Source organism: Kogia breviceps, chromosome 10 (assembly GCF_026419965.1).
Source record: "Kogia breviceps isolate mKogBre1 chromosome 10, mKogBre1 haplotype 1, whole genome shotgun sequence".
Classification (NCBI taxonomy): Eukaryota; Metazoa; Chordata; class Mammalia; order Artiodactyla; family Physeteridae; genus Kogia; species Kogia breviceps.
In genome coordinates this window covers 3,928,981-3,944,907 of record NC_081319.1, presented here as the reverse complement: position 1 = coordinate 3,944,907, position 15,927 = coordinate 3,928,981, and the positions used below count along the sequence as shown (strand labels likewise).

General features: G+C 46.5%; 2 protein-coding genes across 2 annotated transcripts in view; both read right to left on the bottom strand.

Moving 5' to 3' along the window:
- Positions 1-13,980, bottom strand: part of C10H3orf20 (chromosome 10 C3orf20 homolog) — an 89,566-nt gene extending 75,586 nt beyond the window's left edge. Inside the window, 6 exon segments of the mRNA XM_067043370.1 lie at positions 2,670-2,747; positions 2,750-2,806; positions 3,573-3,977; positions 3,980-4,032; positions 4,419-4,475; positions 13,893-13,980. Of these exon segments, the coding sequence (XP_066899471.1) occupies positions 2,670-2,747; positions 2,750-2,806; positions 3,573-3,977; positions 3,980-4,028 (589 nt within the window). The 5' untranslated portion in view covers positions 4,029-4,032; positions 4,419-4,475; positions 13,893-13,980.
- The window catches only part of CCDC174 (coiled-coil domain containing 174), a 32,395-nt gene continuing 21,907 nt past the window's right edge, over positions 5,440-15,927 (bottom strand). Inside the window, exon 11 of the mRNA XM_059076894.2 lies at positions 5,440-14,758. Coding sequence (XP_058932877.1) covers positions 14,460-14,758 — 299 coding nt within the window. The 3' untranslated portion in view covers positions 5,440-14,459. The remainder of the gene's footprint in view (positions 14,759-15,927) is intronic.

Genomic DNA, 15,927 nt, shown 5'->3' with positions numbered 1-15,927 from the left:
CATAAAAATGGCAAGATTATCTGTTTTCTTTTTTGTTGTTTTATTTAATAATGTTGCCATCAACTAAAAATCAAGGAACAGTCCAGTTTTCTTTCCAGACAAGCCAGGACTAGTAGGTATTGGACAGGGAAAAAGACAGGAAGTAATTTTATTACTGAAGAAATACTACCTTAGCAATGGGTATATTCTGGTTACAGCTTGCAAGGAACACCACTCCAGACTCAGTAACAACTTGGCTCTACTTCAGCAGTTAGATGGTTCAGAAAAGCAAAATTCATGCAAAACAGATCAACGAGAGTTTGAATCTTCTTTTTAAAGCCCTGAGAAACCTATCTAATTCAAGTCCTTCTAAGGTGAATGCTTTTCCAAAAGAAATGGATCGCTCCTTCATTTATATTTTGTTATCTAGATTTTCTTTTCAAACTCTTGGCTTGTTTAAAGGGAGGCACATCAGGAGTAGATGTGCCAACAAGTAAGAGCGATTTCCTGAGGAGTGTGATGGAGGAGAGGCTTGCCCAGCGCTCTGCCGATGCAGCCAGACAAACCCATCACCGAGACGCTCTCTGCAAAGTCTCCTTCACTAGGTTAACCACAAGCCCCGAGAGCTGCAGGAAGCCACTGCATCACAGGTGAAAGCCTATGACCTTCCAAGATGCTTAAACACCTTGCGAGGTGGAGCGCTAACGGGGACAACGACTTCCTTTTCAAGGTGAAGGGACCTAATGTTCAGGAAGGAGAGCACCGCTTGCAGGTCTGAGGGTGGGGCGGTTGGGCTGGGGCTACCAGGACCCCTCCCATGGACTCGCCTACCCACACAACAGACCATCAGGCAGCTGCGCCCCAAATGAGGTGGAGCTCTGAGCCCTGTATGGAGTGCAGGGCGCAAAACTCCCTGCCTGCTGACAACGAACTAGAGCATAATCAGAGGACCTGTGTTACCAGAGCACAGCTGATTCTGAACACAACGGGCAGAGTACCTGCCTTTAAAACAGAGAGACCCCCACCCACTTCATGGTAAACAGTGGGAGGATGCTTGATTGGGGCTTTATGTTAGAAAAGGAAACCAAAGTTTGTCAAAATAACCTTCTCTATCTTGTATTTAACAAAAATCCATTGATATCGTAAGCATATGCTAATTCTTATAAGAAATAGATATGACTGTTTTTTTCAGGTGGTGTGATTTTCCTTTTCTCCTGAATGGCTGTATGACAGCAATAAAACATGAGTCCCTTCATGTCTGCCTTTTTCAAAAATATCCAAATTTTTACTGTTAACCCTTTGATAACCAAGTCGTCCTTTCTCCATGGAGTAGTCACCCTAGATGACTCTCCTGTCCTCAGCAGTGAACTAGTTTTGCTCCTCCTCATCCCTAATGAGTGGCTCCGTGTGGGCACCCAGAAGCTCTCCAGCATCATTTTCATTGACTTCACGAAATCCCACATTTTTTTCCCCAAGCACTGCAATTTTACTAGGCAATTTATTTCCCCTGTGTATGTATGTACATTCTCATCAGGTGTTTAACCTCTGACCACCAAGGGAAGCCTGACACACATTCAGAGGACAGGGACAGACACTAAAAAGGATGGGTTTTATAGGTTAGGGCAAATGGTTATGGGATGTAAACTTTTTATGATTCGCATGAGGCCTCCTAACAGTGAGGACCTTCAGGCATTCACAATGAACACCTATATACAGTGAGGACCTTCAGGCATTCACAATGAACACCTATACACCCACCAAGCTTAAGAGATACAACAGTACACATATGACTGAACTGCTGTCTTCCAGATCCCAGATGTTCCCCCTCCTGCTAGCAGAGATCACTTCCTCTAACTCTGCATCTGTTATTCCCATTCAGCTCTTGTACTTGTACTTTGTATAATGTACTATAAGCAATGTTATAATTTTGTTATTTTAAACTTTAAATAGTATTATACCAAATGTATCCTTCTATAACTTTTTTTTTTTTTTTTGCTCAACACAATTTTTTTAGTTTATCTATGTTGATATGTGTGTTTCGGTGCTTGATTCATTTTCACTTCTCATTATGTTCCATCATCTAGATAGACTATAATTTATTTTTCTCCTGTTGATGGACATTTAGGTCGTTTCCATTTTTTTCCATCCCAAACAATTCTACAGTAAACTTTCTGCTATGACTTCTTGCACGTGTGTGTGCGTTTGTCTAGGGCACTACAACTCTCAAGCGTGGCCTATGAACCCACACCAGACCACGAGCAGCTGAGTACAAAAACCGGGAATACGCATTTAGAAGACTATGTAACAACTCGATGTTGCTTAACAATTTGACGTTGTTGTGACGTTATCATGTTTTTCAGAGGGGTGATCCACAAGAGACTGCAAATTTTACAAAGTGGTCCTTCATTGCAGAGTTTGAGAATCACAGCTCTAGAGAACAACCCAGCAGAGAAACTGCTGGGTTGTAAGATGCTAGAGCATCTCCCACCTTGCAGACACCACCAAGCTGTTCTCCACAGGACTTGCACCGATATACACATTCACCTGCAGTGTTCGAGAATACCTGTTGCTTCACATCCACCTCAACTCTTGGAAACGTCAAACGTTTAAGCTGGGGACTTGACCTTTCCACTGCACTCTTGGTGGTACGGTCTAGCCTTTCGCCTAAGAGCTGAAGCTCAGGGACCCACCTTTCCCCATCTGACCGACACTGCAACCACTTCTCCCGACGGTGCCGATGAGGCAGTCGAGAGCCATCTCCTTGGCAGGTGGAGAAGCTGGCTGGCCTCCACGAAGCGCCTTGTAATGTCCAGGGGGTTGGCACCTACTAAAGGAATCATCAAAGGCAACTACTCATTTTCCTCCAGCGTGGGGCTAATGCTTCTATGAAAGGACTTGCATAAACAGCCCAGGAAGTAAGGGGGAGCGAGTGATCTATTCCTAGGGTGAGCAAGTATGAGGGGCCTCCTAATGAGGGCCTCGAGCTCCCAAGACCTGTCAGGTGGCACTTTGCCCTCTGCCTCCTTGCCCTTCTCTCTTCCCACCCACGGGCCTGGGGACTAATGCTACTGGTATTTAAAATAACACGGACTCCAGAAGGCCCCATCACTGATGAAACTCTGGGTCCCTGATCTTGGGATGACACTCTCATTGTGGACAGACCCCGGTTCTCACGACTCTCCTGGTTCTGGCTCTGCTTGGCTCTGTCTTGCTACCCACCAACTGGCCCTCCTGATTTACCCCCTCCTCCTGGGGGCTGCCTCTCTCTACCTCGGCATCATTTCCACAAACTGCCCCCCCTTCAATACCTCACACTGTTCTCATGGCCAACCTCTCAATCTGGGCTCAGCAAAGCTGGAGGGATGGGAGGACAAAATGGAGAACGGAGAGGGGTGAAAGGATGATTCTTGGGGGTGGTCTCAGGAAGGAGCTGAGTTGCAAAGCAGACCATTGGCTGCCACCTTTTCATGGCGCGTCCTTGTAGACCTGTCTGGGGTGGGTGCAGTGGACGCATATACATATGCCCAGGCCAGACCCTTCCAGGCCCAGAAAAAATGAGCCAGGATCCGGTGAGCCAGACTTCGCCGACTTACTGGACACGGACTCCAGCATGGCCTTCATCTTCAGGGTGAGGAGCTCGGTCAGCAGGTGGATACACTGCCTCTGGAACCTGTGCAGGGTCTCCTGGCTGGATGGCCCCTGGTGGCCGTCGGTGGGAGAGTGCATGGAGAATTTGGCCGGCCCAGTGGAAGCGGGCAGCATCGGCAGTGGTAGCACTGGCGGTGGTGGCTTCTTCTGGACAGGGGCCTGCACAGGGGCCGGTTCCATAAGCACCACGGGTGGGGCTCCAATGTTGATCTCCAGGCCCAGGATTTCAGAAGGGGTAGGGATCATGGGGTCAGTGATCAGCTCCTCCCAGGTGAACTCAAAGATGTTTCTGACGCCCTTGGGTACAGAAATGCCTGCATTCTGGCAGATGATGAGCAGCCTGGAGATGCCGTGGCAGTGTATTGCTGGTATAGTTCTCGGTTACTCTTGATGTCATTCATGGTCCTAGAGCACGCATACTGTTAAGTAACACTGTCCATCTCAGACAAGAAGGACCTTCAGCTGTGAGGAGGCAGACACCCTGAGAGCTGAATGAGAGCCAAAGTTCTCACCTAAGGTGAGGCCTTGGGGACAGATGGAATGGAAGTGCTGAAATGGCCCTTACAGGTCATTGAGCCAGTGCATCCTCCTATGCGGGTGCAGAAATAATTGGTCACTCTCTCCCACAAAGGCATGCCCCCCCCCGTCACCCCACTTCCCTTCCCGGGGACGCATCAGAGACCACGTTAGTGAGTCACTTTGGCAGGGGCCTGGGGATGAGCAGGTTCCCCAAACGGACCCCGGGCTGGAGCAAGGGAAAGGATGGGGAAGGGAAAAATGTTCCATCGCACCTTTCGCAGTCAGAGATCTGAGGGTGGAAGATCTGCTTGTGGTCTCTCAATAAAAACCTGCAAAAACAAAAAGATGTTTTCACCGGTTCCCTCTGCGGGAAGATGATGTGGAAGCTCCTGCTTGCAACGCGAGGATGGGCCTGGATGCAACACGTACATCCAAGGGCGGATGGGAAAGGAGAAGGAGGATGCATTTTTTTAATCCAATGACTAACATCGTTTACCACATCTCCTCAAATCTAGAACTTCTGACAACTCCTGCTACCACAGCCTTCTAGCCATCAGTTCTACCACCTTCCATCCTGACAGCCGCTCCCCATGACGCCCATGGCCCTCTTCTCCTGCCAGACAATCCTTCTTTCACTCTTCAAACCGTGGCCTCTGGAGCCACCCCCAATTTGCCATTCCAGAACTGTGCCCCTGGTGCGCACCCTCAGCATTTACAGTGCAGCTAGCTGCCCTGGCGTGAAAAGGCTGTTATCTTTCTGGTTCCACTGATGAGGAATCGAAGGCTTATAGAGACAGAGCTCTTGGTCAGGACCTGCCTGCAGACTCTTGGCATAGAGACCTTTCCAAACCCAACACGACTTCCTCACGGGCCTCCAACTGAACTGCCCATCCATCAGCTAAAAAATCTCCTATAGGAACAAGAGTCTCACAGAGCAACCCCTTCAGACATTCTGCTGGTTTGCAGATAAACTGGCTTCCTACATCCATTTGCTGAGCCCCTCGCTTCTCTATTCCTCAGCTTTGGAGACTCAGAAAAATAGGTTCGTTTTTGAAATGATGAGTCTACAGAACAAAGAGACCACTCAGAATCTTGGTCATCTGGGCAACCGGCCAGAGGGATCTGACCCTGACCGCGCAGGGCAGATCGGTTTTAAAGCCGGGATTCAAAGGAAGAGAAGACGAATACAATCCTTGAAATTTTAACTGGTTTTTAGGAACCCCACCCCACCCCCTACCAGTTCCTTTCTTGCGAGGTTAATTTTGAAGGTATGCCTTACAAATAGATAAAAGCTGGTTTTTAAAACAGTTTTATTGAGATATAATTCACATACCATACAATTCACCCTTCTTAAAGCGTACAATGGTTTTTAGTATAGTCACAGTTGTGCAGCCATCACCATCTAATTTTAGAACGTTTTCATCACCCCCCCCCAAAAAACCCATTGGCACTCACTCTCCGTTCCTCCTCCCCCCAGGCAACGACTAATCTGCTGTATGCCTCTAGAGTATGATCTGCCTGTTCTGGACATTTCCTATTACTGGAACCATACACTATGTGGTTCTTCGCGACTGGCTTCTTTCTTTTACCGTCATGTTTTTGAGGTTCATCCAAGTTACAGCACGTATCAGTGCTTCACTCATACACTTCATTATATGGAGAGACCACCATTTGTTGATTCTTTCAGTATCTGTTGGACACTTTGGTTGTTCCCCGTTTTTGACTATTACGATGGAACGTTCAGGCACAAGTTTTCCTGTGAATGGATGCTTTCATTCTCTTGGGCTGATACCCAGGAACGGAATTGCTGGGTCATATGATAACTCAATGTTTAACATGTTCAGGAACTACCAGGCTGATTTCCAAAGCAGCTGCACCATATTCTACAGTTCTTTTTACAAAACCTATAATGTATGAGGCTTTAAATTTCTCCGTGTCCTTGTCAACACTTGTTATTATGTCTTTTTGATTTTAGTGCGATCCTAGAGGGTGTCAAGTGGTACGTCATTGTGTTTCGGATTTGCACTTCCCTAACGACTAATGATGTTGAGCACCTTTCCACGTGTTTATTGGCCACTTTTCCACTTTGATATCTTCTTTGGAGAAAAGTCTTCTCAGATCGAACAACTGTTTCTTTTGAAAAGAAGTGTCATCTTAAATTAAATGCACAAATAACCTCTATTTGTTACCATGTATTTATCTCTGCAAAATTCAGCTGGAGGTGACCACATGACTCCATTCTGGCCTATGAGATGCAGGTAGAGCTGTTGGGTGGGATCCTGGATATCTTTTCAAGAAGTCTGTCTGCATGGAGAGAACACTTTTTCTTTACTCACTGCCCTTCTCTTTCTTCTTGTCTGGAAAAGGATGAGATGGCTGTACCTCTCGCAGCCACCTGGAGTCATGAGGTTACCTTGAGGAGGGAAGCCATGCATTAAAGGTGGCCGATGGGCTTCCCTGGTGGTGCAGTGGTTGAGAATCCGCCTGCCAATGCAGGGAACGCGGGTTCGTGCCCCGGTCCGGGAAGATCCCACATGCCGCGGAGCAGCTGGGCCTGTGAGCCATGGCCACTGAGCCTGCGCGTCTGGAGCCTGTGCTCCGCAACGGGAGAGGTCACAACAGTGAGAGGCCCACATACGGCAAAAAAAAAAAAAAAAAAAAAAAAAAAGGTGGCCAAGCAGAGGCACAGAGCCCGGACACCTGCTGACATTGCGGCACCCACACACCAGCACTTAACCACCTGCCTCCAAACTTGTTTCACCTGAGAGAACGAACCCCTAATCTCTATAAGCCCCTTTATTTAGATCTCTGTTCCTGCAGCCAAATGTGATTCCTGATGGACAGCCGGCCGTGTGGGAACACCATCACTCTCTCCTTTCCGTGTATCTAATTTTCATTGTCCCTCGTTCATTTTTCCATCACTGAGACACAGGCCTTGCCCTCAAGTAGCTCAATGTTCAACAGGCAGAACAGACTTACAAAATTGATATAAGGGTCACACTGCCAAAAAAACGTACAAAGGCCATGAAAACCCAAAGACAAAAGTCTAAAGGAAGCTGCACTGAAGGCTGTCATAGAAGATGAATAAGAAGTCACCAGGCAGGTAAGAGGGAGAAGGCATTCTTGGTAAAAAGAAGAGTATGTACAAAGGAACAGAGACATTTAAAGCATGGCAGGTTCAGGGAACCACAAAACACATCAGTATGGTTGGGGGCTCGGGGCTCTATGGGAAAGTAGCAGACAAAGCTGGAAAAGTGTCTAGAATCAGATCGTGAAGGGCCTTGTCTGCCATGCCGAAGAATTTGTGTGCTATGTAATCACATACTCAGTGCAAATACTCAATGTATCATCTTTAATTGCTAGTTGCATCTCATGTGGTCTCTGCAAACAGAGGGCAAGCGTCACATCTCCTCCCCCTTTTACAGCCTCCATGATGCTAAATAAGACACCAGGTAAGCTGCCACATGCCAGAAAGTGAAAAATACGTATAGCATGAAAATCCGACAGATAGCCCAATAGGCCCATGTAGATGGCTATAAACAAAGTTTCACTTAACAATTCCCACAAGGAAATAAACAGAGCACGGAAGACGTTTATAAAGGATATGCTAAACGACGGTCCTCATTCCAACATCTTCAAAGTTTTGCAGGCTGTCTCCTCTCAGGGGCAGGACAGAGACGAGGGGAGGAGTGCACACACACAGGCTACTGTGACGTCTGAGTGCCCTCTGCCAGGCAGAGGGAAATCCAGAAAAGGCAGTGTCCCCGGGCGGCTAAGAACTCAGGCCATGCGACCTTGAGCCTGGCACTTGTGGACGCTAGGCCCTGCCTCCCAGGACCGTGGGGATTAAATGAGGGCGTGTGTGTTAAGGGAGGGCACAATGCCTAGCAGAGGTAAGTGCTCAATGAATGTTAAGCAGAAAAAGATAGTCATGTGAAGTCGCTGAAGAAGGCCGTGCAATGGAAATGACAAACTGGTTCAGAAGTAGGTGACGAGTGAACAAGGAGAGGAAGAGCACTCCAGGTGATGAGAACAGCACTTGTTCGGGCTGGAGGCTCTAAATAGCCTGGCAAGTTTGGGGAACTGCAAGTAACTGGAGGATGCTGCGGGTTACTTGCGGGGAGGGGCGCGGGGTGTGTGTGTGGGAGGTGTGGGCAGCAGCCTGCTGAGAGGAGCTGGTGTAAACCGCTGAACCCTGACTTCATCTTGCAGATGATGGGAAACCACAGGACTGCTAGCAGAGGTGGCATCTATATTGTAGGGCGCTCCTCCCAGGGGCCAGCAGTGTGGTGGGAAGGAGTGTGAGAAATACGACTGCGGTGGGATTAGCCGAGGAGGAGAGCTGTACCCACAGCACCCCAATTTCTGCCTACAGTAAAATAGCAATTTCCAGCCCACGCACCTGAAAGAGCACTTCAGAAGGCACAGACCCGGCAAACTCCCAGGGGTACACCGTGGGGCGCAAGCAGAACAAGGGTGAAGAGTGGGGAGGTTCTGAACAGGCTTTGGGAACATCAAGGGCGCCCAAAGAAGAAGGAAGCTGAGGGGGAAATCCAGGCATGGCTTTGAAAAAAAGAGAAAAGGGCATACTTCCTTCTCGAACTGGCACTGATTCAAGAATACATTTTTGGGTGGAAGTTGTATCCAGCTGTGTATTTAAAACCAAAATTAAACTTTGCTCCCTCAAGTAATCTAGTCCTGACTTTCTCTGCTATTTTCTCTCGTCTCCGGCTCTCTCTGGTTTTAACCAGAACGCTTCTGGTAAGGACACGGAGCAGTCCAGATGTAACCATGAGGCCGCATCCGTGAGTCAGCGCAGCTTCAGGCTGGGACAGGCAAGAGAACAGGCCCGCGCCTGATGCGCGGAAGAAGTGGAAAAGGAATTAGAAAAACGAATAGACGCTGTCCTCTCCATTCAATATATAAAGAACGTTCTGGACAGATGCTTGAATTCTCTAGCAGATGAGAGAAGTGGACCTGAGAGCAAGGAGAGGGGGGTCACGTGCATACGATCAAGCTTAACCGCCTGCTGCCCAGCGAGGTTTGCTCTCGAGACTGCAACCTCAGTCACCGCTCTTCCTCGAGTTGAATCCACTTGCAAACCACGTGCATCCTCTACCAGGGGGATCTACGGTGGCACCAAAGGGCCATTAAGATGAGTCTCCCGGCAAGACCCATCGAGAGAAAAAAAAAAAGATCAATGCTTTGACCCAGTGATTTTAGTTCTGAAAGTAATGCCCAAGGGAACAGTTTTAAAAGGAGGGAAGATAGTTCTTCAAATGTGGTCAAACCAAACAAAAAGATGCTTATAGCTACTTCATTCCTAACAGTGAAATAACGTAGCCAGCCAACAACTGAGGAACTGTTTGACAACGATGCAGATTAATATGAAGTATTAGGCAGCAAAAAAATAACGAGCTCAGTTTTGAGAAACGTTAAATTAAAAAAAAAAAACCCACAAATAGTAGGTCTACATTGATTACACATCCCATAAACACCTATGCTGATCATAATTGGAAGCAGAAATACAAAGTCTTTCAGTTTTAAGGTAAAGATGACACTTTAGGAAAGGAGACAATAAACAAGCGTCCCTGAAAAGCAAGCAGCATGTTCTCAGACAGGCTTGTGACCTGGGAGACCTGGGCTGGGAGCAGGGCCCATTCTCGTGTTTCCTGGTTTCCATATCAACGCTGAACAACCGAGACTGTCTGTGCAGAGAGGAGTGGTGTGGGGACTGAGAGGTCAAGAGCTACACCCGTGTTCGAGCTCAGGGAAGCTTACGTGCTGATAACGACCAAATAGGAACAGAACACATCGTACCCCAGGGAAGGTTTTTACAACCAGGCAAAACCACCACCTAGCAGGTGAGCTTAGAGTTAGAGAGAACATGGCAGTTAGAAATGTAGCAGGGAAAGATGCTGTTTAAATGGAGGGTAGAAAACAAGTAATATTTGTGACCACTCCCATCACTGGACACACGTACATTTACTGGGCGTGGTTACACGAACAGCTTGGATTTACCGAGAAACGGTAACAGATCAATACTCAGCCCGGCTGACAGGTTTTCACTAAGACACCCTGCTTCTTTTGATTGTTCTGGTTTTCCCATCTTCCTAGACAATGATCTACACCATCCCACCGTTCTCCCCACTCTGCCCCGCCCCCCACACATGCTCTGAACGTTAAGCCAATGTCCGGGTCCACACCAGCAAATGTCTCACCACCTACCAGCCAGCAGGGCAGGTGCCAGGACCAGGGGAGTTTCATTTTCTCTCATGGTTTTCAGCAGGTTAACAAATTCTTTTCAATTATCACGACTTACCTGAGCCATATAGTTTTTTATAGGAACTGCTTGACGTATAACTGACTTAGTTCAATTTACTGGCTGAAAAAAAATTAAACACATATGGCGTGGCTACTCTGTGTTGTATTAACTGTAAAGACCAGTACCCACATCCATTCCAGATTCTAAATTCTACTGCCTCATCTGTGTGTCACAAAAAGGTCAGCTGATAGCCATCTCCCAGGCTGTACTATGGCTTTAAGAGGAAATAAATTATCCCACAAGTCTCCAGCAAATGCACGGGCTAAACATAGCAGGAATCTCATGTATATGGATTTAAAGTTTCTCCTTTGGGAGCTGTGCAAGCAAACAAAATGATTTATTTAGCCAATTCAAACGAACTGTATCAAAACACACAAAGGCCTGGAGAAAAGATTACAATGAAAACAAATAATTCAAAGCAATTTCTGATCCAAAACGTTTCGCTTAGCTCCACGATGCCACGAATGAGGTGTGGTCACGCTTTTTGATAGAAGATTTCAGCACTGCTGGCTCCCAAGTCAAACAAGCCATAGGAGTAGCGTGAATGCTTAATGTATGCTTGGAAGAGATGTGTTTGCCAATCGTTTAGTTACTAACAGGAGAGTCATGTATAGTCAGACCACAAAGCATGTAAAGACAGGTCATTTAGAGTTGTGCTGGGCATTCAGTAGCACCAGAGTCGTGTCTTTTGAGCATCTGAAATGTGGTGTGGTATGACTAAGGAACTATATTTTATTAAATTTAAAACTTGATAATTCAGTTACTGGCAAACTCTTAAATGTTTCAAGCATGTTTGGACGAACCTGGGTATGTGAATCTACTTTCAAATGTTTATTTTATGAAATCTAAATACAGATCAAGTATTCCTGGTGAAAATCTGGCATCTGAATTAAGACGGGCTGTAGGTGGATACACAGTGGATTTTGAAGACTTGGTATGAAAAGAAATGCAAAATATCCCATTAAACGTTTTGTATACTGATTAAATGTTGAAATATTTTGGTTATACTGGATTAAATAGAGTTGACCCTTGAACAACAAGGGTTTGAACCGTGAGGGTCCACTTATGCGCGTATCTTTCAACACTACTACAGCACTACAGGATCCACAGTTGGTGGAGACCACAGATACAGAACTGTGGGTAGAGAGGGCCGCCTGTGGAACTTGAGCATCCACGGATTTTTACCTTCCACGGCAGGTCCTGGCACATACAGAGGAATGACTGTATACCACAAAATTAATTTCACTTTTTAAACGTGGTTCCTAGAAAACTGAAACTGACACACACAGCTTACACCTCCTTTCTACTGGGCAGGGCTACCAGAGCACGGGTCCGCCGCCTAAGAACTCCAGTGCCATCTGCTGGACACACTCCTATAAAAAAGGCCCACAAGAAACGGTAAAACTGCAATTGTGTTAACGCTGAAGGACCCCGAGACTGAAATGGAAGAGGATAAAACAACTAGGCTCACAAAACACTCAACATATGCTGTTAAAGTGGGATTAGAAAAAGGACCATACAGTCTCTGAAATCCTAGAGAATATTCAACTTACAGTTACGAGCCGACAGTGACCCTGAGCCAACGTGCACAGACTGCTCTGCCGTCCAGCGTGGGCACCGTGCGCAAGGACGAAAGGTTATCTGGGGGCCGCTTCCGTGACCACCGCCTGCTACACTCGTGCGCGTGCTGCAGCTGCCTAGCCTTCCCATCCCTTCTCTACACACACCCTCTGCCCATCTCTCCCGTGTCTATTCTTCACCTTCTCTTTTCTTCTCTCTTTCCTTATGATTCTAGCATATCTAAAAATTGTTTTTCCCTTTTAGTATTCCAATTTTTCTTTTGGTCTCCTCTCCCTTTGTCCTAAAAGCTGTTTCCGTTGGTTTCACAGTTTTACATTTAAGCCTTTGGTCCATTTTGAGGTGCTTTTGTATGTGGTGAGAGGTATGGGTCCGAGTCCATTGTTTTGCATGTGGCGAGTCAGCTGTCCCAGAACCAGCTGTGGAAGACTGTTCTTTCCCTACTGGATGATTTTGGCACCACTGTCAAAAACTTAAGTGACCACAGATGTATGCGTTTATTTCTGGACTCTCAACTCTGTTTCAGTGATTTATCAATATGTCAGTACCACATTTTTTGTTTTTTATAAATTTATTTATTTATATATTTTTGGCTGCATTAGGTCTTCGTTGCTGCACGCGAGCTTTCTCTAGTTGTGGTGTGCAGGCTTCTCATTGTGGTGGCTTCTCTTGTTGCAGAGCATGGGCTCTAGTGGCCCGGGCTCAGTAGTTGTGGCACACTGGCTTAGTTGCTCCGCGGCATGTGGGATCTTCCCGGATCAGGGCTCGAACCCGTGTCCCCTGCATTGGCAGGCGGATTCTTAACCACTGTGCCCACAGGGAAGCCCAGTATCACATTGTTTTGATCCCTGTAGCTTTGTAGTAAGTCTTGAAATCAGGAAGTGAGTTGCCCAACTTTGTTCTTATTCAAAATTGTTTTGAATATTTGATATTCTGGGTCCTTTCCAATTCCATATGAATTTTAGGATGAGTTTGTCCATTTCTGCAGAAAAAGGCGGCTCAGTTGGTTTTCGTTTTTGTTAGGAGAGGTATTTGCCTGATCAGGCTGACAAAATCACCATTTAATAGGTCTTGCAACTCCACCCTTGATCTAGACTTCAGAGGTTACGTTTGTAAGAATTTGCAATTTTGTCTATTACTGCTCAATACTGGGGCAAAAGACTGAGAGCAGAGGGTGCTGAAGAAAACAAGAGTCTGAAGCAAACATGCAGCTAAACAATCTGCCACTAGATATCACGTGACGAATCACTGACCCTCTCTGTGCTCCAGCTTGCAATCCATAATGAGAACGGGGGTGCTCCCATCAACACCACTGTGCTGTGGGAACAGAGAACACGGGCTCCAGCAGGTGCTTCGAGGACCTGCTCTAGCACCTTCTTACAAGAGTCACTGGCCTGGGAGGCAGCTGTAACAGCCCTGTGGACCTGGTGGTCAACTTCTACTGCTTGTCTGCAGCTATGAAGAGGACACTGAGGTGTAGCAGGTAGAGGACGGGAATGATACTCAGGAACAGGAAGTCCTTCTGGAGCTCTGCTCACCCACTCGTTGTTAGTAAAGACAAAAGGAACTTGCTGTCCCTCACTCCAGCGCAAGTCCATCCCACCCAGGCTGAGGTGACTCAGCTCCCGAGAGAGATCAGGGCCCAGAGCGGGAGAACCGGGGAGGCAGGCGCAGATGAAAAACCAACCCTGGTGGCTAAGGAGCATCTCTTGCTCTTACCATGCCCAGCAACCTCCACATGTGCCCGTCACTCAATACACTTAATGAACGCCCACTATGCGTGGCTGTGATAATCACCGCTCAAGAAGGGGTGATAGTAAGAGCAAGTGAAGTCAATGTCTACCTTTCTGGATTGTGAAGTCCTCCCTGGTCTTCTTAATTCTCCATCAGTGTCAGGGTCCTCCTGGAGACTAGATCACTTTGCCTCCCAGTGTACCCTCATGTGCCATCATTTGACAGGTTAAAATTCTTCCGGACAGATGTTCCACCAAATGACCTGGAAGCTGAATGCTTGGAACAAAGACATCTACAAGCTAGTCATGGCAAAAGGAAAGGAGTGGAACCCTTAAATCTGAATAAGTCATGGGAGTGGGTATGAAGCAGACAGGATTGCAAACTCCTTAGTATCAAATATTACAGAGTATGTTTACTCTATCTCAGCTCACATGTAAATCCAGATGAATTGGTATCTCCATACCAATTAGAATGAAATGAACGGCTAAGTAGCCAGAGTTCCCACAGTATCATTCACTTTCTTCCCTGCTGACAAATACAGCCTGAAGTCTGGATCTTCAGGGAAAAGACAGGAAGAGAAAGTTACAATTCAGTCCCTAAAGTTAAGTTATTTTCTCTGCTCTGGGAGAGGAAAGCACCGTCAACAGTACAGACCCAAGTTATAGGGTTTTTAAGCTCATGTCACTTGTTTATAATATGAAATCATATCATCCAGAGTTTCAAAAGTGACCGCCTGGGTTTGTGGTGGGCCGCTGGGGGCTGGAGTGGATGATGTATGTGAAGAGCCGGGGTCATGGCTCTGGCCAGAGTGCTGCCCCGGGTCACTCTGTGCAGGTGCAGGTCTGTTCCACGCCTGGCTACTCAGAGAACCAGTTCGTTTTTGGTCCACAAAGTAATTCGATGGTGGGGCAAACTCAGGATCTCTCTCAGCCCGGAGATCTGATTGCCTCTTCAACCAATACCCAAAGGAAAAGTCTAGTAAAAATAAGAAAGAGTATTATTAGAACTGATTATTGAATCATTGAATGGTTATTGTTATTACTTTTAAATTATTGTATATATTTCTTAAAAGCCACCTTAAATTCTCTGGAGAACAAGGACAGTAATAACAAAACTATAATACAAGGTATATGTGATGCCTACAAAGGATAAGGAACCAGGCTAAGAAAAAGGAGTGAGAACTTCCATGTAGAGAAAGGTTCAAGGAAGGTGCTGTGGAGAAAGAAGGCTGGCAGCCTCTGGAGACGATGTCAAAAAAGTACTAAAATTACATGTGAGAGACACACATAAAAAAATCAAGCACTTAAATCTTGCTTGACATGATGTTACAGGTACTTCATAGCAAAACACAAGTTTTGTCTTTTATTGAGTTTTAGAGGACACAAAAGGCACCTGTCCAGATCTACCTTGGTATTCCACCTCTATTTCTAACAGTAGCACTAACCAAAGGCACTCACCCATCTGCATACCTTTTACTTTAGTCGTGGATCTCATCAGTTCCAACAATTCATGCTAATGTACCAGTGAAATGATCTTTTTCAAAAAGACATAAACCAGAGTCTTCTCCCAAAGAGAGGCTGCTGTAGGGACCGTGGTGTATTTACAGAAAAAATTGACAGACAATTCTGCATAACCCAATGGGACCATATGTGAATCCAAGTTAATACACTGGGACACAGACTGTTTTCAACTGAACATAAACGAGACTGCTAAAAACACAGAATACATTAAAGTACCAAACCTTCATAAGGTTTTAAAAAACGGTTCCTGAAAAACAGCATCCCAGGGGCTTCCCTGGTGGCGCAGTGGTTAAGAATCCTCCTGCCAATGCAGGGGACAGAGGTTCGACTCCTGGTCCGGGAAGATCCCCCATGCTGCGGAGCAACTAAGCCCATGCACCACATCTACTGAGCCTGCGCTCTAGAGCCCATGAGCCACAACTACTGAGCCCAGGCACCACAACCACTGAAGCCCGCGCACCTAGAGCCCATGCTCCACAACAAGAGAAGCCACCTCAATGAGAAGCCCACACACTGCAATGACGAGTACCCCTGCTCACTGCAACTAGAGAGAGCCGCGCAGCAATGAAGACCCAAAGCAGCCAAAAATTAAAAACAAAAAACAAAACAGGCTTCCCTGGTGGC